This window comes from Hydra viridissima, unplaced genomic scaffold (genome assembly GCF_058129835.1).
Source record: "Hydra viridissima isolate aposymbiotic clone 2 unplaced genomic scaffold, HvirCarnegie_v1 scaffold_4, whole genome shotgun sequence".
Classification (NCBI taxonomy): domain Eukaryota; kingdom Metazoa; phylum Cnidaria; class Hydrozoa; order Anthoathecata; family Hydridae; genus Hydra; species Hydra viridissima.
In genome coordinates, this window is record NW_028324303.1 from 17,525,044 (window position 1) to 17,551,878 (window position 26,835).

The window sequence follows — 26,835 nt, forward strand, 5'->3', positions numbered from 1 at the left end:
TGCTCATTATATGCACAAAGTTGGATTTAATTTTTACTCTCAGGCTTCAGTTAAAATGCTCAGGTGCGTGTTATCAGGCGCCTATCGTTTTAGAAGGTTGTGGATTAAATCTATATTATATATCATATTATATTAAATCTATATTATACCACTTTATATTTTCATGTATCTACAAACTGTAAAATAAATTCTAAATTGCAATCGTAGACTTTTTTTTTTTTAGCTTCAAGGCCTTAAAAAATGACACAAGGAATAAGAAAAATCAGATTATGCACCTTAACAATAGCAATTGTGGTTTTAACTTCAACCATTTTTATAAATAAAAGTCTTGTTTATAATATAAAGTACAGCATCTTGATTGGTTCTCTTGAGGAACTCGCAATGCAATATTTTAGTACGAAGAATTCAAACAGTAACAGCAAACAAATAGCCTGTGTTATACCATACCTTAACCCATTTAGCTCTGATATTATGCATTTTATGAAGAGTCGCTCTATGAAATGTACTATTAAACAATATGGCAGAATAACGAAAGACGGACAGTATGTCTTGCAGCCATCTAAATATGATAACGTGACTGGCGTTAAAGTCTATTACATATACAGACACAATCCTAACAACAAGCATATAAATAAAGATTTTGGTGTGAACTTTTCAGATCCTATTTTTTTAAAGCGCAATGATAAAGGTATCTTTTAATTTAAAAAATGTTTTAAAAAACTTTAACTCATTTGTTAACTTTTAAGTTTACAAGTAAACGTATCTGTTGTGAGAATAGTTTTGCAGTCAAAAAACTGTATTAATCAAAGGAGAGTGTTTAACTCACTATAAATGAAAAGCCTAATAGTTTATACTGATCTTCTTGTATGCACGTCAACTTTAAAGAATAATTTTAAAGTAATTTGTGGGCGCGAAATTTAAATCTGAACTTACATTTTCTCTATCACATCTCGTTTTTGCGCAATAGGGTAAGTAAAGGATATGCGGACAAGTGCAAATTGCATACGTCATAGATAACATTAATAGAAGTAAAAGAGAACTTATTTCCTCCATAAGATAAAGCATTGATTTCCACAATTTACACATGTTCGCATATGCGTTATATATCCGTTTTAATTATTATTAGGACCTCAAATACCCCTGTTTTCCGCGTTGCCGGGACAGCGGAGATACAGCAAAGCATTGGGTGAAAAATTAATGGCCTAAGTGACAGAATTTCGCATCTAACGATAAGAATGTAATTACTGATCCTTTAGTGGATAGGAAAAGTATTGTCTTTCCTCGTTTGCACATAAAACTTGGATGGATGAAGCAGTTTGTAAAATCTCTTGACCGCAGGGGACAATACCTCAGTTGTTCAACTTTTCCTGCTCTTAGCGAAGAGAAGAAAAATGTCTGGAATATTTGATGGACCTCAAATAAGAACACTTATGAGAGATCTAAACTTTATCACATCAATGAATGAGATAGAGAAAAAAGCTTGAAATCCATTTTTGTAATGTGGTGCAGAATTTTCTAGGAAGTAAGAAAGCAGACAACTGTAAAGAGATTGTGGAAGAGTTACTGATGAGCTTGCGAAATCTTGGATGTAGAATGAGTATCAAGATTCACTACTTAGCAAGGAACAAAAAAAACGTTTTCATCAAGATATTAAAACAATGGGAGAGCGGTATCAAAGCTGCTGGGACTCATATACAATGGCAGATTTTTGCTGGAGCTTAACAAAAGATAACTCAGAAGCTATACATTATAGATCAGCCAAAAATTAGTTGTGTGTGTGTGCAGCTTTGTTTTTTCAAAATATGTCACTATATTTCATTTGCTATACATGGACTTTTTAATCTTTGTTATTCCTTGATTAAGAATATGCAAAATGTAGTAATAAAAAGTATGTGTTTTATCATAAAACCATCGTTATATAGGCCAATGAGCAATTTTTCTAAAAAATTGATAAATGATATAGCTGGAAATCTTGATGTGATAGACAAAAACTGAGTTCACATTCGTAATCAGCAGCTCAAATTTCGCTGAAATTTAGTTTAAATTATTTTGCCAGAAATTCGTGTTGACCAGTGTAATTAAGCTTAACGATTAACTTAAGAAATTGCATGCATAATATTTATAAGCTCCAGCGTATCGTTGTCCGCATATTATAATTAATCGATAATGTGATACAATAACGATAAAATTATCAAAGCTACCATACCACTTTAATAACGACAACTCTTTGTTGTTGTTATCGTTTTAAATGATATTATCGAAATTGTTATTTCTTTGTATATTTCGAATTTCACCGAGAATTAACGAGATATCGCGATAATTGTAATATATTCGAAATTTTATAATAGTTTTTAATATTTAAAAAATATAAATTAATTTACACTGTTTTCATATATATATATATATATATATATATATATATATATATATATATATATATATATATATATATATATATATATATATATATATATATATATATATATATATATATATATATATATATATATATATATATATATATCAATTATCTTATTGCAAAACAGAAAAAACGGATTAACTGGTTAATAAAAAAAAAAATCAATAACAAATTTTCAAAAAAGATGATAAGCTTTTTTTTTTTTCAAGCTTTGAAAGTTTTAAAAAAAAAAAGTTGAATCAGGTCAGATTTTGGTTTAAATTTGTTATACTGGTATGCATACATTGTAAATGTATGTAAAACATATGATAATAAATAATAATTGTAAAACATATTACAAAACTTGCTTACAATTAAATTTGAATGAAATTAAATGAATTAGCCTTTTTGCGTAGTTACGAGTCGTTACTCGTTAGTCGGTCAATTGGTTGTTAATAATGACCTATTGAACAAATTTTACTAGTTTGCAAATAAGTGAGTCATACTCACTTATTTGCAAAATTAAATTTTGGCAAAAATTTTACAGTTTTGTTGATATAAAGTTAACATTTTATTTTTAAAATAAGTATTAAATTAATATGGTCGTTTATTTGTTAATTCAAATAAAGTCAGACTCAAGTCAAGTCTAAATGCCTTTAAGGAAATTATCGACCAACTGGTAAAACTGTTATTATAGACAAAGTGTGACACTCAGTTATCACCACTGGTCTTAGCTGAGTTAGTAGATTGAATAAAAAAGAAGTGATGGCCAATAATATTTTTACCACAAAGCTAAATCAGACACTCGTGAAATACAAAATACAAAGACAGTACAGAAATTAGGGCTTCAACAAATGATAGCATAATTACAGTTAATTAAAAATCTTAACTTGAAGTTTGAATTTAAATTCAAAAAAGAAATATATATATCTATACTTAGATAAATAGGTATATATATATATATATATATATATATATATATATATATATATTATATATATATATATATATATATATATATATATATATATATATATATATATATATATATATATATATATATATATATATATATATATATATATATATAATGTATAGATAGATTTATTGATTATAATTAAATTAAAATTTTTTTTCCCTTCCAGATGCCAAAAGTTTCCTTAATTTGGGATTACTTCGCCAAAATCAACGACCTAATAAAATTTTAGATTTGAGTCTAGCTGTTTTATATTTTAATTTTATTCTTTCGATGCATTGTTTAAGGATGCGTGTTTCGATGCATCTTTAACGGTGTATTGAACATGATGCCTAGACCATATTTAATGATGTACGATATGATGCGTCGCTCCCTAAAAATAACGAAATTTAGCGTCATCGAAAATCAAAACTTTGAATTTGTTATTCCACTTAAAAACGTCTGGTATTATCGTAACTTAACAACAACTTACCGAATAGGCCGGGTAAAAGCAATTGCTCATTTTTGTTCACCCCCTATTGATTGGCGATAGCATTTTTACTTGTTACGATAACAAATCGTAACTATAAAGATAAGATTTACGATAATCAATATCGTACCGAAATATTATAGGATCGTTATAGTTTCGATACGTAGGACTTTAAATATTTAACAACAACTTTTGAATTTTCGTGATTTTCCGTGGTTTTTTTAAATTTTGTATTTAAATCTTTGATACCTGAACTTAGAGACGCTTATGAACACATATTTTATTCTGATGTTTAGGGACGATACCATAAGCGTACTTCAATTTCGCAAAAGGTCAAAATATAGTTTCATTAATATTTTTTGATACAACTTTTGTAACAAAATCTTTATTACTGAACAAAAGTAAATGCTCGAAAATTAAAAGTGGGTTTAGAAAATCAAACAACTATTGTCCTGTTTAGCGCTGCATCCGAAGGGTTAGCGACAGAGCGGCTTATGCCAAATGCAACTTTCTACATCATTTGGCGTTTTAAAGCGGTCTAAATAGATCAGTTAGAACTTCTAGGTAATCAAGTGTCAAAATCAGGGCGATTCCAAACATAATCTCATTCATGATATTTCATATTATTTAATTAAAATAGACATTAAGTTGGAAACTTGTAACAAAAATTTTTTTTTTCTATAGTAAAAGGTGTTTTTTTTTTGTTCCTTTGATGACACTACGTTCCAAATTTGAGCACAAAAGTTTTCATCTCTGATGCCATCATAAGGGATATATGTATCAAAGTACTTATTCCTTAAGTTGACTTTAAACCTAAAATTTACATCATAATTTTTCCCCAAACATTTGCATAAAATTCCTAGCAGAACTCTCTTGCTCTCATTAAGCCCAATAGAGTTATGTAAAATAACCAGTTCAATTTATCTGTAAATATGGAATTGTAAAAAGTGTTATAGGTTCTTTTTTTAATAATTAAGTTAATAATAGTTATTATTAATACTTGTTTACATCTTCTTGATTGGCTACAACTTGTAATTGATTAAAAATTTTAAAAGGCCAATCAACGATGCTATTGTTATAAGTTCATATGAATACAATGTAACTGTTACTGGATGTCATTTGATTTTGTTGTTGTTATTGTAGTCGTTGATTATAAGAAGCCCATTAGGGTAGGAAAATGCATTTAAAGTACCATATGTAAAGGATAAACTAAATTGTCAAAGATTTTAGTGTCTTAATGTCTGGCCTTAAATAATATAAGTTTTCTAAAAAGACAAACATATTTGTAGAAAATAACTTTTATCAATTTTTATTTTATTTGTTGAAAAGGATGAACATGAAAAAATGTATTGAAATTTCACAATTGATTACTTTCCCTTTACATATATCTATCTTTAAACTTTATAGTTGAGTTTCTTTTTATTTGTGACAGGCATCTTTGAGCTTAAGTTAGATGAAGATTACATTCGAGTCAAAATGCTCATCAACGGATCTGATCACGTCGAGTTTCATGCTCATGTAAGCAAACGTTCCGAAGAATTTTTTAGGAAAACTGCAAAAAGGAGAAAAGGTGAGTGAACGTTTATTTGTTCATACATAGTAACAACATGAGTGAGTAAAGTTTTTAACATTTTATTTTTTGCTTGAAATTATGCTCAATCAAAATCCTTTATAATCAAAAAACCAAAAAAAGAAAAAAAACAAAAACAAATGGTCATTACTCAAAACCTTTTTTTTATCAGGAGTACAGTTTATCATGATTAATTAGAGTTAATTTTAATTAAAAAACTTTAACGAACTGCTTTTTATTTTATATTTTATATTTATTAAGCAATGATTTTGTCGAAAAAAATTCCGGTTTGCGATAAATTTCGAGAATTTTGCAACAAATTTCGAAATTTTCGGAAATCGTTCTCGAAGTTTATCGAAAAGTCAGAATCAATGATATATTATATATACTAGATGTATAACTTCGATCCGAAAAGTGAAGCCGTGGAAGCCATTTCTAATTCGGGCAAAAACATGTATTTTTAACTTTTATTTCGCACGTCGGATCAAGGACTTATTAAAAGTGGACGTTCAACGCATTGTTTCATAAAAAAGATATGCGTGTACGGTATTGTTTAGATAACAAAAGCAAAACAATAGGTGATAATTGCCAGACCGGGGAGTATTTTTATTTTTTTCGACGTCGGAAAAAGATAGTCTCGACTATCCAATAAAAATATTGCAAAATAATTTTCTGAGGAGCGATACATAAATTGAGTATGACTTTGCAATTAATCAAGAAGATTATTCTCTTTTACTTGAAAATATTGATAATAAAATTGAAATAGTTGTGGATGATTTTATTGAGATAGATTTTTGAAGAGTTAGCGGACTTGTTACAGAGGATTTTGAATTAGAGGTCATACCACCAGCAATTCCTACAGAGAAGCTGATTGCAGAAGAAGAAACTAAAATGCTGAAAAAAACAGAAGAACGCTTAATAACTAAATTTACCTGTCCGAAATGTCACAATAAATATCTTAGAGAATCGAAATTTAAAAAGCATGAAAAGAAATGTTACATTCGCACTAAAGGTGTGTTTATACTCACATGTTGTGGAACTTAACATCTAAACTGGTGCTAATTTATATTTGCAAATACTCCCAGATTATGAAAATATTGTAATAATTCTTAACTTTGATTTTAGAAATTATTCAAACCTGTAAATTGTTGTAATGTACTATTGAACTTCCATATAGAAGAATGCAAGTTGTCTTTATTACATTTATTACATATACTGGTGTAAGAAAATGTACACAGTTAAAAAATGGCTAGTTAAAGGTAATAGATGATTGACTTTCATTACTCTTTAACCTGGATTCCATTACAGGCAAGTTAGTACAGTAGATGGTACTAAAATCAGAACAGACTTCTGACCATATTAATGAACAATCTTTATGTCTAATAACTTTTAAGTTTTCAACTGTATTGCCTTCTTTTGTTTCAATTATTCCAATATCCTCATTTGATGTGCTTCGGAAATTTTTAAAATCAGAAAATTTATTTCTGATTAAAAAAAAAGATAGTGGAGGTCATTATTACATTAAAGAAGTTTATGCATGAAATGTCGTAGAATATTAGCAGATTGAAGATTTAGTAGATCTGGAAGAGATTTGTTAATATTAATGGATAATGGCACTTCACGATTTAAAACAATTAATTTTCACATGCCATTTGATTGGCGAGAACTATTGATTTTAACATTACAAAATAATTTTTGTTATTTTCATTGTAACAGTCAAAACCATGTTTTGATGCAAATGCTTTTAATTGTTGATGAATACTTATCGCATGTACTTTTTTATTTCTTCCAACTCTTGTGAGTGTGTTACATACATAACAGGTTTTTGTGTGTTCAAAAAAAGTGAAGAATTTATCATTCCTCTCAGGATCAAAGCCTTTTTTTGAATTTAAATCTAGCCTGCATAAGACCATGTAACATGATTTGCATAAATATCCAGGATGAACTTTTTGATTGTCTGAGGTTATATCCAGCTTGTAAAAACTAAAAGTTGCTTGTTTAAAGATAACAACAGATTTTAAACAAACAGGACTATCCTGTTTTATTATGCAGCCACACTTTCCGCATAAATGTTTTAAATATTCCTAATGAAGACTCATTATTTATCCAGTAATGAGATAATAGATTGGAGTATAAGATTACTTCTTTTGATATATCTAGAAAAGGTTAAAAATAAGGTTGTAAATCACTTGTAGAAGGCTCAAGAATATGCAACAAAAGCTATGGTCTTATTATTTTTATTATCATATTGTTACTATTAGTAACAACAATAACAATAAAAATAATAAGATCATTATAAGTTAAAGAAGCTTTACATGGCTGACTGTTTAAAAATGCTCATTAAAAATACATACTTAATATTTCTTTCCAAATTCTGAAATCAATAGTTTTTTATGAACTTTAAGATGCTTTTAGTTATAATACCTTTGGAAAAAATGCGATTTAGGTATCGAAAATAAGAAAATTTATAACTAGGACGTTCGCGAAAAAAAACAAAAAACAAATTCAAGAGAAAAAAAAAGCGAGGCAAATAAGTTCGACATTTCCGACAAAAATAAGAAATACTCTCTGATTTGAACCTTAAAGTGGGGAGTATAATCTGAGAGTGGGGTGAAAAGAACACTGAAAATCTCTTATTCGACCTTTAAACTATGTCATAGCAATTTTAATTTAACAAGGAAAATTTTTTTCACTTTACTCTATCCATTCTAGTAAACAAAATATAGGCTTTTTGCAAAAGCCTAGTTTTAGGCCTCAAAGTTTAAACAGTTAAATTTTCATTAAGCAAAGTTCATAGCTCAAATCAACCTTTTTCAGATTTGTGAACTATTCTTGATTAATTTTTTTGTGTTTTATAACCATAAGCTTCAGTAAATGCATAATTATAATGGGTTTACTGAGGGAGGTTTTTTGACGGAAATTTGACGGGTAGAAGTCGGAATATCTGAATCATGAATTTAGAAAATTGACGGTAACACGCATAGTTTTTGGCTAATTGGCGGCACCTTTTATCTATAACAATGCGTTGAACGTCCATCTATTAATACGTCCTTGGTCGGATATAGCTTTTGCCCTTATTACAAATGGCGGATTCAATTTTTAAACAAAAAAAACGGCCTCACTTTTTGTCCAATAAAACCCCGCAAGTTAGACATCTAGTATATATAGTATATCATTGGTCAGAATTTAAATTTCTTTTTCTCAAAACCTTTTGGTTGTTTTCGTAAAAAATCGTCTGGTTCGACGAATTTCGTTTCGAGAAATATAAGTTTTCGAAAAAATAGGAACGAAACGGAAAAACAAAACTTAATGAATACAATTATGTTCTATAGACTTCAATAAAAACAAAGGTTTCTTGAGGGAAGCCGAAAATCAATCTAAAATGAATAAATATTGAAGGCAATTTTTTTTTGACATCATTTATTTTGAAATTATGTTTTTGTGTACAAAGCGTGTAAACATAATTAATGAGAAAGACATTTTAGGCAAAAGTTCATATAACTTTGTTCATACCATTCTATAACCAGTTTTCCATAATGAAAAAGTCAAGTCAGATCAGAACATAGGTCCATTATCATGTGATTTAATAATGTATGGGACGTTTTTGTAAATACTCTTTAACTAGTAAGTGTGGGTCACTAATATAAGGTTTTTTTTGTTGCAACTGCAAACAGCTTACTAAACCAAGGCTTTTTTAGCAAACTTATCATGGTTTGTGCATTTAAGTTTCTTATCTGCTTCTCAATATTTGAATGTAATCGGTAGCCCCAAGAATTTGTTGGTGATCATATTTGTTTTCAGTTTCATCGTCTTCAATCATAGAGAAAGTCTTAGAAATAAAATTGTCCTTACAAAGTTTTACAGCGGGTTCTTGCACTTTTATCTCGTGTTTCAGAACAGGTTGGCACCTTTCGTAATTTGAAAGAATGAAGACCATATATATTTCGAACTTTTACAACAAAACCATATATATATGTATTTCATTTGCACGTTCTCTAAATGAGAGACTACGGTTGAATCTAAAAAATAAGTATTCTAACCAGTTTTTTATTTTGAAGACCAAAGCAGTTTCCACCAAAAGATTTTCGTTTGATCGATATCGTAATTTTGTTGCGGAAAGTGCTAGAACATTTAATGACGTTACTGAGTTGATAGTCTTAATAGTTTTTTTTACCGGTGAAAACAAAAGAATTGTAAATATGCCTGTGCGGTTGTTTATAGCGGTTTTTGAAGGATATTTTAGGAAAAGGTATACGGTATAAATGAATGAGAAAATTTTTAAAGAAATATTTTTGTTAGGAGAGAAGATAATTGTGATTTATTGATTTGTTTGTTGCGAAAAAAAAAAAAAAAAAAAAAAAAAAAAATGCAGATATTGTTTTAGAGAAACGTTGAACAACACGACGTAACGGTGTAGGGATGTATTTAAAACTCTTTCGCTATTGAGTTGTAGCTTCTGTTGGGACTTTTTCTCCAACAACTTTTTTCTTTTGTTATTTTTAAGACTTTAATTAAATGGGAAAACTTCATGATCTTTTTTGCAACGACAACATATTAAACATGTAAACAAAATACAAGCAATGAAAAACTCATTAATACAACACTGAAAAAACGACGCATTCATTATTTCACATTTACTTCATTTCCATCATTGATTTTAATTGAAATATTTTGTGTGTTATTTCACTTATTTTGTGTGTTATTTCACTTATTTTGTGTGTTATTTCACTTATTTGTGTTACTTAGCAGGATCAAAAATCTTAATCAAATGTAAGTAAAGTTTATTTTAAGGATCTAAAGAAGTAAAAAATGTTGTAAAGTTCAATAAAGTTTGGTGAAGCTCAATTATGAAGCTCAAGTATTGTCAGTGAAGTTCCTTGTTTCATCAATTTTGCTTTACTTTTTACAATAAGAAATAGTAACTTTCGAAGAAATTTTATGATAAATTATTGTCGTTCAAAATTCTCAATTTTAAAAAGGAATTCTACAATCCAGGAAATTGTATGAATTCATAACCATTCATATCATTCTTACTTAAGATCTCATGATTATTCATATCACTTTCATGACGTCATTATGACAACTCATTTTTAATTCTTTAAAAAGATTTTTTAGTAAACAAAAATCAAGATGCACAAATCTAAGAATTGGCCTTTCGGACTTCACCTTAGACTGTTTTTAGTTTAATCATTTTGTAATAGATAGAAATTATATGCAATAAAGTGATAATGTTCAAAGTAAGTTCAGTGATAAAGGTCTGCTTTCGAAAAATATTTAGTGATGGATTACAATAAAAATAACTTTTATCCGGTGTCATGTTGATATTTTACTCCGTTATAATTTTGCTGTGTAGTAAAATTTTAATGTTAAAAATTTACTGCACTCGTTATTATTTTACTGTCATCAAGTTGAGCAGATATGTTAAAGTTTATGGGAGGAGCGGGTAAAAATATACATTTTATATAAAATTAAGGGTACTTTAATTTTTGCAAATTTTGCAATTTAGTGCATACATTTCCAGGCTAGATCTTTAATCACTTATGTAGAGTTCCATTATTCCTTAGCATTAGAAGACTTTACTTTTAACACAAACACATATCAAATAAGTTTACCAATAACTGAAGGCCATAAATTATTGACGTATATATCAGACGAACGGGTTCAGATATACTTCTAAAAGGACTGTATATTCTTGTAAAACAGCATAAAAAAACAAAACAAGTGGAACCAGTAACATTTTATTTCAATATAAATATCTCACTTTAAAGTTTTTAGTGACAAAGCAGTATTAAAATGATTGTTTTTATCTTCTAAAAGAATTGTATGAGATGTTAGTTGGTCAAGTTTAGTAGATGCTGGATATTTGAGACATGCTGTTTCTGTCCTGTGAATAACCACACAACTATATCAATTCCAATAAGATTTGCAGTACCAAGGATCTCTACATCTGTAGCCCATATACCATCTGTGGCAATACCACTTTTGGTGAGATACCTTTCCACGTTATCACCTAAATATCCTGATAAGAGACTGGAGCAAGGCTCTGTTGTCATGTGTTTCACAACCAGATCGCGAACACGTTGACAGAACCTGACAATATCCATCAGCTTTGCATGCATGCATTTTCAAAAGTATATCATTTTCTTTTCCATCAATAAGATGACATAAGTATTTTGAACCCAAGTTTTTTAGCAATTTTCTGGCGAAAAACCTTTGGAGGGATGTTTCATTAGATTGAGGTGGCGTTGAGATTCATCTTTATTACCACATTCTGAAGATAATTTAGACATTTTTGAATTACTTTCCTTTTTAACAAATGGTTTAAGATGATGTAGAGAGATTTTTTTTTTTTCAATGTGTTATTCCCTTTATTGTTCCGTAATAAGCATGTAGAATTCGATAAAATATCAAGAATCTCATATGGTCCCAGCCACGAGGAAGTCATTTTTGCACCTTTCTTACCATCTCTTTTAAGATCTCTAAAAAGTACTTTCTGACCAACATAATACTTTGATGCTATTGCATGATTTCTGTCGTAGCCTATTTTATGTTTCTCTTGTGAACAAACAATAACTTTCATGGCATTTTCTTCAATTTCTCTTTTCATTTCTAAAGCTTTTTGTAAAACCTCTTTATCATATACAGGATTATATTCATCATCATTGAGTCTATTTATTTTACATCAATTGGAAGGAAGGGTTGTCAGTTGTACATAAGGAAAAATGGTGACAACCCCATTTAATCATGCGCTTTAACACGTAGAGCAAAAAGGATTCCATCATAAACTGACAACCGATTTTTAACACTTTCCTTTAAGACCTTGATGATTGCTTTCTTTATTGTTTGATTTGTATCTCTACAAGGCCATTGGCTTGTGGATGGTCATGTAATGCAAAGGATACATAGTTTACAAACTCACGATCTTGGTCATTGATATTTATTTTTAAACAACCATGTCTGCATATAAACTTATAGAGAAAGAATGCTACTGATACTGCTGTTTTGTTGCTAAGAGGTTCAGCTTCATTCCATTTGAGAAATAATAAGAACAATGTAGTTTTTCCGCAGCAGACAAATCTATACATCACAATAATCTTCTCTCCTAACAAAAAGCTGTCTTTACAAATTTTCTCTTTTCATTTTTACTCTATAATTTTCCTAAAATATACTCAAAAAACCGCCATAAACAAACGCAAACCCGTATTTACAATTCTTTGGTTTTCTCTGGTAAAAAACAAAAACAAAACTGTTAACTCCATAACGTCATTAAATGTTCTAGCCCTTTCAACAACAGATATACAAACAATCATAAATTTGAATCCATTTGATTCAGGTAAATAAATTACCTGAATCAAATGGATTCAAATTTATGATTGTTAATCCACACCAACTTGCTTCATTACTTGTTGTCCCACTTTAACAGGTTTTAAAGCAAGAGACACTAAGATTTCTGTTAGAGGTTTTCTGGCATTGCTCACATTGATTTAAATGTTTTGTGATATCCTCCACTATTGAATGCCAAAATAATATTGTAGATATTTGTTTTCTAACAGCACTAATGCTAAGGTGACTGGCTAATGCAAAAGCTTTCTCTGAAATTCCTAGACCTTCATGAACTTCTTTAACTATGTTTAGTTGCTCTTCTCGATCTATCACCACAATCACCTACAAGAAACAAAAGTTTGTTTGTAGACATTTAAATAAAAACAATAATTAGGATTAAATTTTTAAAGCTTACCCTTTTTCCTTTCTCGTCTATATCTTCAGAAAACTTTTTATCGTTCAAATATTTTCTGATATCATGAAAGTTAATATTTTTGTACATCTTGAAAACGCCGAAAAAATAAACGCAAAAACTGTAGGGGAAGTTGGGGCACAGTGGATCAGATTTCTTTATTTTTTAAATTGAGTAAAAGTTAAAATCTGTATTTTATCTTATTATAGGCGAAAGGATTGAGATATATGTCCTTCATGATAAGAAATCACTAAAACCCAAATATTTATTATCTAACAGCTCACAGAGAAGTTTAAAGTAAGTTGTATTAAGTGATTCACTATACCCCAGTACTGAGGTACAGTGAACCGCTACATGGGGGACAGCTAATCAATAATAATAAGGTGAATAATAGTATTGAATAGATGAAAAGCGAATAATTTTGAGGCTGAGGGAGGAAAGACACTGTACACTATGTTTTTGGCATAATTTTGGTAACTAGATAAAATCGAAAAAATAAGCATTGAAAATTGAGAAGGATTTTATTGATAAAAAAAACTTATTCAACAATCTAAATAACAACATTTTTTTAAAAGTAAACATAATAACAGAGTGCATCATCATAATCTGTTAAGCCCAAAAATAAAATGACAAGGAACTCAAGCAATCCCTTCATTAAGTAGTGGTCTATGTAATTTTCCTAGAATATCTTCAAGTGATTCTCAAACATGCCTTAATTTTTTATGTGCTAATAATTTTACCAACATAAATAAATTTTTTTTTTAGTAGTAAGTTTTACTAAATGTAATTACTAGAAATCAATATCTTTTTGTTTTGAAACAAGGTCTCATACGTGAGATCACTGGTGCTATCATTTTCACCATCTGTGAAGTCACAACTTAAGAAAGTTGTTTAAACTGCCTCATTAGATTTTTAGCTGCAATTGTGTTTTTCAATTCTGCTCAGTCTTACTTTTCTTTGTGAATTTATATTTTTCTGCTTAGCAAAGTCATTCTTTACAGGAGTGACTTAAAATTAATTTTCTTCCTTATTTTTTCTGTCTCTATTTTTTTTTGGCGATGCTTGTGGAAAGGGGATTATTACTTCAGGAGATAATTTTGAGGTTGAAGATCCTGGCATTATGAATTTTTTAGGGTTGGAACTTGAAAGTTCAACATCCTTACATGATGGAGTCTTTTGAATTTGAATTTTGAAATCAAAATTGTATTGTTTTATCAATTATTTGGTCAATCAGTGACTTAATAGTTAAAAAAGTCTACATCACTAAAAACTATTGGAATGAATGGAAAAATCCTTGTACATCGAAATCCTAAAACTATATTTTTAGGTCTAAATGCAAAAGGGAAAGCAAAGCAACCAAGCTTGAAATGTCATAAACTATTATGGGCTTACCTGGATTGTTCATAAAAGCATTTTCAGCATGATTTTACAGCCCAGCAAGCACACAACGTTGAAACAACGTTGAAATAACGTTGATCGACGTTGATCAACATTATTTCAGCGTTATTTCAACGTTGTTTCAACATTGTGTGCTTGCTGGGAATATTGTGAAAATTAATTGCATCAAAATTAAAAACAATAAAAATCCAGGAAATTTTAAATTTTCTTACTCTAATAAAATAAAAACTCATGCACTAGTATTTTATGTGTCCTCCCCGTGCTGCTGTGACTTTCTGCACCCAGTTTGGCACGTAACTCACCAAACTTTTACAAATGTTTTGGATTTCTTTGTCTTCAATCCAAATCTGAAGGATAGTGATGGTAAGCTTAGTGTTAGTTGTGCAGTCATGTTTTCACAGTCTTTTTTTTACTTTTGATTCTCAATTGGATTAAAATCTAGGGAGTTGCCTGGCCATTTAAGTGCTATAATATTTTTTTTACCATGAATTTCTTGACTACTTTGGATGTATGGCAGTGGCTAAGTCCTGCTCTAATATTCCGTTTCCATTTGGAAACACTTTTAACACCTCTGGAATTAAATGTGTTTGCAGAACCTCAATGTAAGTGTCATAGTTCATCATGCTAGTAACTGGGTAGAGTCTTCCTGGTCCAAAAGTAGAAAAACAACCCCAAAACATCTTTTCTGGATGCTTGCCATATTGTTCAATGTGTCCGGGTCCTATATACTCACCATCAGAATGACGAACAAACTGTGACCGCTGGCCTTGCACTTCAAAATATGATTCATCCAAAAATAAAGCCTGCAATCAATAAATAAACAAGCTACCTGTTATTACGTCTCTTCAATTTAATACCTTCAATTTTTAAAAATAGTATGATTAAATAAATATAGTAAATAAAGTAGCTGTAAATTTAACAAACACATTTGGTCTTACCCTTCTCCATTGTTCTTTAGTCCACTTTTTGTATTCCTTTACCCCAAGAGGCGATTCTTCTTCATGAAATCTGTAAGTAATGGTTTTTTAGAAGGTTTTCTGGCAAACCTTCTAACAGCTATCAACCTCCTCCGCACAGTACTCGAGCAGATATGGATGTCATACGTAGCTAAATCATTCATTAATTGGTCTTTTGTCTTTTTTGGATTTTTGATACTCTCCAGCATCAGATATTGGTCATATCTTCCTGAGGTCTTTCGTTTTTGAACAAATGCTTGTCTTAATGGTGATAAGCTGCCTTTTATTAGAATATTGAAGTAAAGTTAATATTTTAGATTTTTTTCTTGGTGTTGTGTCCATCTTTGTTTATTTACTTTTTTTAAATTTTTTTATGCTTCTAATCACAGTTAAATTATAGAAAACACAGAATAAAACAAAAAATAAAAAGGAAAAAATATTTGATGAAATTAATTTGCACAATACTGTAGAAGGAATTAAATGGTCTATACACAGTTCTGTCTAAAGGTTGTAGTTTGTGGCTGGAGTGAGGTGGCAATGTCAACATGACAACCCCTTTTTCTTTTGCTGGATTAATTGTCTTAATAGAAAGGTGTTTCTCATGATTGTCCGAAATTAACAAGACTGGTTGCTCATTTGAACATTTGTTGATTTAATAAATGTGTTTCATAAATAAATAAAAACTGTCATCACAGCTGTCATCCAGCCTGACACATGAGCTGTCCTGACTGTTCCAGGTGAAACACCATAAGTGGAGGAATTGCAATTCCTACAGCATTTACAACAAGTAAGCATTTTAACCAGAATACCCCTCTCTGCTAAAGCAATTTTTTTTACTTGCTTTTCTTTTTAACAGGCAAAGACTTTTATATTCCCTAACTTCTGCACTGTACAACAACCAATGATATCTGTATTATAGATATCATTAGGATTAAAATTATATTTTCTAAAAACTTCTTCCAGATTTTTAAAAAATTTTGCAACATTTGTTTTATTAAAACTTGTTGCACGTAGCAAACTGGTTGCTTCTGGTCTACTTAAAGAAAGATCTTTAAATCTATTCATAAAACTATACAACCAATCTTCTCCAGCAGTCCGGTTTTTTGTTCGTGATTGGGAAACAATTTACTGTTGTGGTCAGCAAAACCACATGCAAATTATTTTATCTGTATGCAAGTAAGTCCATCATGTATACTAGAGGCCTTCACAATGTAATCTTTTAACAATATTTCTTTATTAGTGAAAACCTGTCTGCATTTGTAGTTTGGTGTGTACTTTATCATCAAGACCATATTGTTTAGCTTTTTCTACATACCAATATAAACTTGAAAATATAGTTTTACTTTGCTTGCTTACAGCAGAGATGCTTTGCCCTTTCTAAATTATTATATTCACTGCTTCCTTCATGTTTTCAGATTTGTGTTACCAAATTTTTTGTCTATCTGTTTTCAATTTCTAACCATATTGGCTAAAGCAAATAAACAACCATTGTTATTTATAATGAAATTATGAGGGTAGTATTTTGTTAAATTATTTTTTTGAAATAAGATACACATCAAATATTAAAAAAACATAATCAAATAATTCTTAATTCAAAGTTTTTTTACTTCATGAAATTAAAAAAAGCTATTCTAAATATATTTTTATTTATTATATTCATATATTTAAAGTTGTTCAAAAGATAATAGTAACACAGTATCTCATAACTTCAAACTGATAGATTTGTTTGCATGAATTTAATCTTTAAGATCATTATTGGGGCGCAGTGAATCAACCGGTTCACTCTACACCAATTCACTGTGCCCCACCAATAACAAATTAAATTCAAATCTAATTTCTTAGGGGAACGAGAGTTTGTAAAAGAAAATCTAAACTGCTAAAAGGAAGAAAAAAATGTCTATAATCCGAATAAAAAACATCAACTTTTTAAATTATTTCAACCGTGATCTCCACAACAAAAAGAAGGTAAAAAAATTTACTAAAAACAAAAATTTTACCTACTAAAAACCGGCAGTCAAATTTTATAGCACAATGACTATAAATATGGCTGATATATGAGTATATAAAATGATGACAATATTTTGATGAACAAAATCATTGAGAAAATTCCTCTCATTTTATTCACTATGCCCCTCGATTCACTGTACCCCACCTTCTCCTATATTAAAAAAGTCAGTAAAATGATAACGATTTTGAAGATCTTTAAAAATATTGCTTCTTTTTCGGAATTCTTCTATTTCTTATCGAAGGCAACCGTTTTCTCTTGAAAAATTCGAGAAATATTTGAAAGCTTTGAGTCGTATTGAAGTAGCTTTTACCGTATCCCAGAGTGCGGATACGGTAAAAACTTGTTCGATGCAACTTTTTTTACGATTGCAAGTGTAACTTGTGCAAGTACAAAAAAAAATATTGCTAAGTAGGAGATGGATCTTAGTTCACACGAAATTTTATCTTTGGATTATGGTAGCCGACGAGGGAACCAGACAAATTTTCAAACCCATCCACCCCTCAATCCCCCACCCACCCACCCCACCCCAACCACCCCCCACCCACCCCTAGCTCGATAGTGAAATTAGCACAGAGTTAAAATCTTTTTTTTTGTTTTGTTGGATTAAATATTTAACTTCTTTAAAAGTAAAAGTAAAATTATATTTGAGAAATTATACGGTCAAGTATACCGCATATTTAGTATTCTGACATATTAATAGTATAAATATGTATACTGTAACCGGCGATCGCTAGTTAGAATTATAGTTCAATAAAATTATCATTTTGTCCACTTAAAAAAGAACATAAGATAGATAAAAAAAATTAAAAAATTTTTATCAACTACATCTCAAATCAGATATCTTTTACTTGAGATGAGTTTTTCTACCAATCCGACGAATTGTACAACTCAGAAATGGTAGGAAACGAATCACTTTAAAAAAAATAGAAGTTGGGGAAAACCTCAATGAATGGGACAGTTTTTGAAAAATGCTTTTTAAACGTAGATAAAATTTTTTAATATATATATTTAAATATATTTGATAACCACCGACTCTTGCTCAATGATATAGTAAAACAAAAAAAATTGAATTTGCATTTGGCTTTTGGAAAAAAGAGAGTTTTATTGGAGCATGACATTTGTCCCATTCATTAAGTATGTCTCATTGAATGGGACAAACTTAAAAGAATTAAAAATAAACATATTTAATTCAATCATTTTTCAAATTAGTTTATTAATTGTAAATGTAGTTAAATATATAGATACATACATAAAGACCACACAAAAAATATTTTCAACTTTAAACATTTTAACTCTAATTAAATTTCAATCAAAGCAGAACTTTCTTATTTTAGAATATTATATTTAGTTATTTTTATTTAAGTAAAATATTGCAGTATAAAAGTGTGTAAATAATACCCATTACCCATGGGGATTAAAGTATGGGACTGCAGCATCCCTCTGCTGAGCTGTAAATAATACTTTATTAAATTCATTCAATAGGTAGTACTTTGTCCCATTCAATATGCTCATGACTTTATCCAAAAATGATTAGTCACCAAAAACACCATTATTTAAGTTTGAATGTTTTACTCACTGTAGTACTAGAGACTGTTATCTATTTAAGCATGGAATTTTATTTTACATAACTTCAAAAATTGCTGCAAAATCAGAAAAAAAAAACATTTTTAAAAATTACTTTTTACATTCGAAAACACAATAACATCCATTGTCATTACGATCATAGAGCAATAGGATGGATGAGTCGGTCAGTTTAGTTCTTGTTTCTATCACTCTTTGTTACAGGAATTTGAATATCCTTACGTCGATGCTTGTATAAGAACCTGAGTTTGTCCCATTCAATAATCGTCCCATTCATTAAGGTTCTCCCCTAACTAATTTGCTTTCCCAAATTAAATATTTTTTAATGATCTTAAAACACCACAGTACTGTGATTGTTTTTATTGCAGCTTTTTTTGATTTGTGTTATGTAGTTATTTGTTTTTTATGTTTGTATTTTGTATTCAAATGGTAGTGCAAGGCCATGTTGTATGTATGAACAACAAGGCCATACACTGCTATTTGAATACAAAAAAACCTCAATGCATTGTTACTTTTATGAATAAATTTTTAAGTAACAGCAAATAGAGGGTTCTCAAGTGAGCTTAGCAAATTTGAAAGAGTTTTGTAAAATTTTATTTCTAAATTGAACTTAATTTAGTAAATAAAATATGTACAACTTTTAATATTATAAAAACTGCTCATCATTACAGTATAAATGTAGCATTTTTAAATGTACGAAAGTTATGAACTAGAAATATGTAATTCCCATACTTATTGTATTTCCAATCAGTGATCCATTTATGCCATTTTACCGTAAAAATAAAAATGAATATTTTATCTACGAGGGCAAGACAAAATACAGATAGCAAAGCGACTACGTGATGCTATCGATGCTGTTAAAAAAAGTATCGTTGCACGTCCATCTCTTATACGTTCATGTTATTAACGGTGGCGACTACTAGCAAGTGGTTGTGGCAACGACTGGCAAAATTTAAACTGTTTATTACATGGCTTTTATCCAAAAAAAAAAACGATTATTTTTTTCAAAAAAAGAACTTTTTCAATTGAAAAAAAAAGGTGAAAAATTGTAATAATGATATCAATTTCTCTACAAAAAATCTTAGAGCATGGTTGTTAGATCATTGCAAATTGGTCTTTAGAAATCATGAGGCTGATGAAAGAAACAACAAAGTTTTGAGACGAATGTTTCACTCACAAATACCTTCGTAGTAAAATAGCATGTTTGATCCCTTTCATAGACTTATGAACTTCAGTGACCCAGTGACGTCCTTGAAGCTTCATACAAAAAGAAACAGCTGACGAGGAGAAAACATCAAGCCTTTGTCTACAGGAAGTTTCCATTTTGAAACTTCTTGTAGACAAAGGCTTGATGTTTTCATTGAAAGAAATTAGACATTGAAACAGAAAGTGATGAGTCGGACATTGAAGATTAAAATATTTTAAAAAAAAGCCAAAAAAAAAATTAAATTTCAAGTAGTTTTAGTTTTGTTTTCTGCAAATAAATAGTATTTTTTTTGTTATTTATAACGTTATTGTGTTTTTAAACTGTCTTTGGGTTTTTCTACATTCTTGACCAGAATTGACGACTGTGCGTAGAAGAGAATAGTTCAAAATTTTAAACTGCAACCTTATCGCAAACAAATATTTTAATTACTCGTAAATTTTCGCGGAAATTATTTTTTCGTCAATGGCATTAAAGTGAAATTTCCAATCTTGGAATTTTGTTTCGTAAATGAAACTTTTAGCTTATTCAATCAATATACGTAGTTAATTTACCATAACTAGTAAGTGGCATTTCAAAATGACTAGTAAGTGGCGTTTCAAAATGTTTCTCAAAACAAAGCCTAAAGTAATAACTTAATGAACATTTAAAATTTTTACTTTTTTTTTTAGATGTTAAAGGTTTAGGATTGGATATTGTATTTCTAATGATCGATTCTCAATCCAATGGGAATTTCCATCGACATTTAAAGAAGAGTATGCATCATCTTTTAAATGATGAAAATACTATAATCTTAAAAGGACATACAATTATTGGCGATGGTACAACGGCACAATTATCAGGAATTCTAATAGGTAAGGTTTAGCACAATTTTCGGTTTTTTTTTTTTTTTTTTGTTATTTTTATCTTTTAAACTCCGTAGTTTTACCCTCAAGTACTATAATTATTTGTGTTGGACACAAAAAATTTGTTAAAAGACATGTTAAAAAAAAACGTATTTCGTGTGAAAATAATAGTTTTTCGGGTCAAACCTTTGACGCATACTTTGCACGCATACGCGTTCGCACGCTTGGTTTGGCTACACGCGTGAAAAATATTTTTAGTTAAAATCTTAGAACCTTCAAGTCAAAACACAACACTGTTACAATACTCAACTTGATATTTATAAAACGATAATTTTTAAAGGATGTCGATGTATAGAAAAGAGCTTCATTTCAGATTTTTTATATTTATTTTAATATTTACATTACAATTAATTTAATAACTTGATCCGGCAATGGTTTTCCTTGATAATTCTTATGTTTTCTAAAAGAAATGCTTGACGCTTTTGGATCTGACCTTACCAGAAGGTAGTGCATCTGATTCATCATTGTGTTTAACCTTTAATATTTTTGCCATGTGTTGAAGTCTAAATATAGTCCGAATATACCCCAATTGGCAAAGTTAGTTTACGTGATATGGCAGAACTATGCAGTAGCAGATTGTGTACAGTAGCAGGCATAACATACCAGTTGTACAAACTCACTATAAGTTTAGCTTTTTCGGTGCAGTATAAATCTAATTCATTGTTACTAGTTGGATATTGATAAGATATGGTCATGAGAATGTTATGCAAACTTTTAATTATATCACAATCAACTTTAGTAACTTCAGAAAAAACTTCATGGTTTTTAAATGCTCTTCTGGCAGTATTACCATAATTGCTATTGCCTAACCCAACTTTAAGCATGTCAACAGATAGGCTTAACCGTCGTCTGAAGTTTAACTAAAACTTTTTTTGTATGTTTACAAACAACTTCTCCTGAATTATTTTTACCTTAAACGTTTTAATTTCGTTTTATAACTCAAATGAAGACTACATTGGAAGATTGAGTGGATTGTTTTTTTGTCTGTAAGTAACATAAGTGAGTGCATTAACTGTGCATTAACATTAAAAGAGTTCATTGAACGCTTTATTATCAAACATGGTAAGATAAATCTCATAGTTGACTAAAAACATCACCATTCTTCCTGAAATTTTTATAACTTTCCAAAATGTCTTTAACACAGTTATTAGATTTTTTTAGATCTGTTTATTCTCAGCATAATATTGGACTCTCCTTTTTTACATTGTAGATGGAGAGGTCTTAAAATTTTGTAAAAATTAAATAAATAATTTGAAGGACTTCCATTTTTTGAAACTTCGGCATCTCCTACTTTAAGCAATAAAAGTACAAAAGCTACTTTAAGCAATAAAAACACAAAAGCTGTACTGAAAAGGCTTTCTTCGTGCTTAAGTTCTATAATTGTGTTGCTTCAGTCATACTTATGCATGTAAATACTTTGGTTCGATGTTCCATAAAAACCAGTCTTTACATATAAAACTGCAAATATTTTGTCACCTTGACCACATTCCAGCATATCAATCATTTCAGATATTCTACAAGCAGTGTGGTCTAAGATGCTTTGAAAGTACCCTGCAGAAATCTCAGAAAAATGTATGTTTTCAGGATAGCACTTACACTTTTCTACTAAAAAATTTGTGGAAGGTGGGATAAATATGCATATTGTGTATAAGAGCTGAGTTTCTGATCACTTTATATTTTTTATCACTAAGGTCAGTGTTTACTTTTAAAACAAGAGCTTCTTCTACACTCATACTTTAAATTTATTTTTACACTTATATAATTATTTAAGGGAAAGGTTTTATCCAAAGTGTCTTTAACTTTTTTGACTTCAAAAACATTAGACATATATATCTTTAAAACAAAACCTTTTTTTTCATCAGCAGCATTTGCACTTCTTTCAGAAGCTAAAGATAGAGCTTCATGATGTTCAACAGCTCTATTATTTTTTTTCTCTTTTGCTTCGCTCTTTAAGGTCTACATTTATTGTCATTAGATTTCCTTGAAGCCCTTGATATTCTTTTCATTCTATAAATGTATCATAAATTCTACCACATTGTTTTAGTTTTTTCTTCACCTTTGAAATAAATATAGTACTTCTTTTATGTCCTCTTTGTTAATTTCTTCAGTTTTTTTTTATTTCGCTAAATATGTCCTTTTATAATCGTAATTTATCCAATCCTAACTCACCTATAAACCTGGTAAAATCTTATCTTTTTATTGTTTTTAGGAAACGTCAATATGATAAAATCTTTAATATATCAGAAACATTTTTTAATTGTTTATATATTTTTTTACTTAACACTGTTTAAAGTTTTATGCTATTATTGCTTTGACAATTATCACAATAGGTTTCGTTTAATAACACTACATTAATATTTAAATAAATAATTTTACATGTATATTACAGGAAAAACTGAAGTTGTCGAGTGAAGTTATTTCAAATATGATCTTATCGAATAGTAAAAAAATTACTTTTATTTAGATTAAAAAATTCTACATTTTCGCTAAATAAAAATCTCTCATTTTTTAGATTTTTTTGAAAATAATATTGAACTTTTTAACTTCTTTTAACTATAAAACATAAACAAGTTTTTTTCTTTTTTTTTTAAATATATAACCATCGTAATTTAATATTATTAAAAAAAGGGCACTACATATAAAATACAAGAAAGTTGTGAGGGGTTTATTGCTATTTTTTGTTGTTTTGAGTCACATCAAGCAGAAATTTTGAAATTCTAGCCTCACGTCGTCAGGTTTGAAATAAGTTTGTGGTATCCAAATTATTTTATCAAATTAATACATACTATATATTAATATTATCATTATTATAATTTATCATACGAAGATTGAATTTTGTACTTTTGTTGAAGGTAGTTTTCGTTTGGTTTTTTAATTCAAAAAATGTTTTGAAAGTTGAACTAAATAAATTAACATCGATTTCATGAAACAGAAAACTGTTGAAAAACTTTACAGTTCGTTTTGAAGTTTGAAAAGCAGAAATTACTTTGTAATTTTAGAGGTTTTAAGAGGTTTAAGGAAGATCACATCACTTACTTTTGAGGTTGTGATCTGCTGCACATATAAATTTTGCGAAAAACAAGTTTTGTTTTTCTGTTGCCATTAATCGGGTTGTAATTCTTATCAAAATTTTTAGTTTTGACACCAACCATTTATTTTAAACCAACCATCAGATTTTAAAGTGATTTTCAATTCTCATTTTTGACTGCTAGAGGAAACACTATCTTTGACATAATGCTGTGCAAAGTTACCCGCGGTTGTTGAAAGTAAAAATGGTTTACGGCACAAAACATCTAACACTGTTTCAAACTTTTATTTATGTTGCTTTAATATATAAGATAATTCAAATTTAGTTAACATATGTGATATTTTTTTTATATATTTATAAAACGCACAGCCATTCCAACAAAATAATTTTGAATATGATTATATAAGTATTTTTAAAAATACTTTTCAGTTTCGTTTTCTACTAATCATTTTTGTCTTCAAATGATGCAATTTGACGAGTTGATTAACTAAATTTATTAATTTAATAAAGTGATTTTAGAATAGTTTTTTTTAGATGGCTAATGTATTAAATGCTTTGCAGTATTTTCGTGTCGCCTTTACAATCTTCGTTCTTTTGTTAACTTAAAAAAAGTTTATTCATTTTGAAATTTTAAGGTGAAATAGAGGAAAATCTTCCAGAAACAAGAAGAGGTTATACAAAAAATGGCACTTGTGACCAGTTTAATTTCATATTTAAAGATCTCCACCGAGCTGGATATGTAACAATGTTCAGTGAAGATAACCCCGGTTACAGCTCCTTTAACTACCGTTTGAATGGATTTAATGAAACTCCAACATCGTGGTACCTTCGCCCTTATTGGTTAGCTCAAACCGGCTCACTAAAATGCGATGTTGAATATGGCAATAAGTTTCTCAAGACTTTTATTGAAACTTACGAGGATCTTCCAAAAATGTCTTTAACAATGCACGCAGCAATTGCCCACAACGATTTCAATAATTTACAGGTGATTGACGACGATCTTGTAGAAATGATTGATTTCTTTAAATCCCCGATAAGAATTAATCAAACCATTTTTATCATTTTCGGAGATCACGGTGCACGCATTGGTGATTTCCGTCATACAACACAAGGAAAACTAGAAGAAAGGCTGCCATTTTTTTCACTTACTCTACCCCCTAATTTTAAATCTAAACACTCAGATCTCTTTGCAGCGTTGAAAAAAAATGCAAATGTTTTAACTAACCATTTTGATGTGTATGCAACACTTCAACATATGCTGAGTTACCCAGATCTCCCTAACAAAACATTTATCGGACAGAGCTTGTTTACCGAAATTGACCCTGCAAACAGAACTTGTGAAAACTCAGGTGTCAAAGAACACTGGTGTCCATGTTTGGTTTATAAAATAGTTTCAGTATCAGACGTAAAAGTACGAAACGTCACCAAAGAAGTAGTAAATCATATTAACCGTTTAATAAACGAAAACAAAAAAATTAAAGGTCTTTGCGCAAATTTATCTGTAGGAACCATTATGAAAGCCAGTTTGAAAATCCCTAAAGATGCAGTTACTCAGTTTAAAAAAACCGAAAAAAATAAAAATTGTGATTCGTGCAAAGTTGTACTAGATACAACTGCTGTGTCCAAGCAATACTACGAAGTTGTTTTTACTGTAAACCCTAGCGGTGGAATTTTTGAAGCTAATGTGGATATCTTAAGTAACAATGCTACAATGGTTGATCCAAACATAAGTAGGATAAATCTTTATGGCAACCAACCTCGCTGCATTATGAATGAGTTCCCACATTTAAGACCTTATTGTTTCTGTTTGTGACCAAAACAATTTTTTCAATTTGTTACAACTTAGTTTAGATTTTATTTTACCATTATTTTTACTATGAGATATTTATCTTTTGAAATCGTAATAGTCTTCAAATAATCTTGATCAAAACCCTAATTTTCAATGGCTTCTACTTCACTTAAAAAAGCATTAAAAACCTAACATAAACTTGAGTTTTTCTAAAGATGTAGCCGCCTTTTCAAACGACTGCATTTTAGCGCTGCATAAATAGCAAAACCTTAAAAACGCTTTTTACAGATTTGATTTTAATTTATTTGGTGAAGAAAACATTGCTATTTGATGTTAATATATTTAATGGCACTTCACAACATAAAACACTTGAGCGCTATTTAACGCATAATTTAAGTCGAAAGTTCAAAATGTACAAACTGGAAATAAAGTAACGCCGAGAAACGTTGACCTTTAGGTAAATTTGACACTGCTTAGATTTAAGCCTTCTATTAAAAAAGCAAAAGCTACCGATCGCGTGTGAACGTGTTTTCTTTGGTTAGTTGTTCAGAACTACAAAGTCATTACCAATTTTTTTTTTTTTTAAAGTAAAGGTGAGTTTCCACTCATCCGTTATAGCTGCGGAAAAGGGAAAGGGATGGGAAAATTAATTATGTGAGCATGCGCATGATTAATTTTCAAAATTAAAATACAAATTGCGCATGCTTCCGTGATTAATTTTCCTGTCCCTTTCCCGTTCCCGTAGCTAAACGGATGAGTGGAAACTCACCTTTAAACGGATGAGCGGAAACACCATTACACAAAAGTGACTTTTGTGT

The 26,835-nt window shown here is 29.5% G+C and overlaps 1 protein-coding gene across 1 annotated transcript; it reads left to right on the forward strand.

Moving 5' to 3' along the window:
• Positions 1-224: 224 nt before the first annotated feature.
• On the forward strand, positions 225-26,103 carry LOC149890214 (uncharacterized). The gene is made up of 4 exons (XM_090085044.1): positions 225-688; positions 5,276-5,413; positions 20,967-21,149; positions 24,864-26,103. The coding sequence occupies exons 1-4, from the start codon at positions 241-243 to the stop codon at positions 26,039-26,041; spliced, it is 1,947 nt and encodes a 648-aa protein (XP_089941170.1). The 5' UTR covers positions 225-240; the 3' UTR covers positions 26,042-26,103.
• The last annotated feature ends 732 nt before the right edge of the window (positions 26,104-26,835 follow it).

Coding starts and splice junctions, on each gene's coding strand:
- LOC149890214 (XM_090085044.1), top strand. CDS start 241: ATGACACAAGGAATAAGAAAAATCAGATTATGCACCTTAACAATAGCA. Junction 689..5,275: donor TTTAAAGCGCAATGATAAAG/GTATCTTTTAAT, acceptor TATTTGTGACAG/GCATCTTTGAGCTTAAGTTA. Junction 21,150..24,863: donor ATTATCAGGAATTCTAATAG/GTAAGGTTTAGC, acceptor TGAAATTTTAAG/GTGAAATAGAGGAAAATCTT.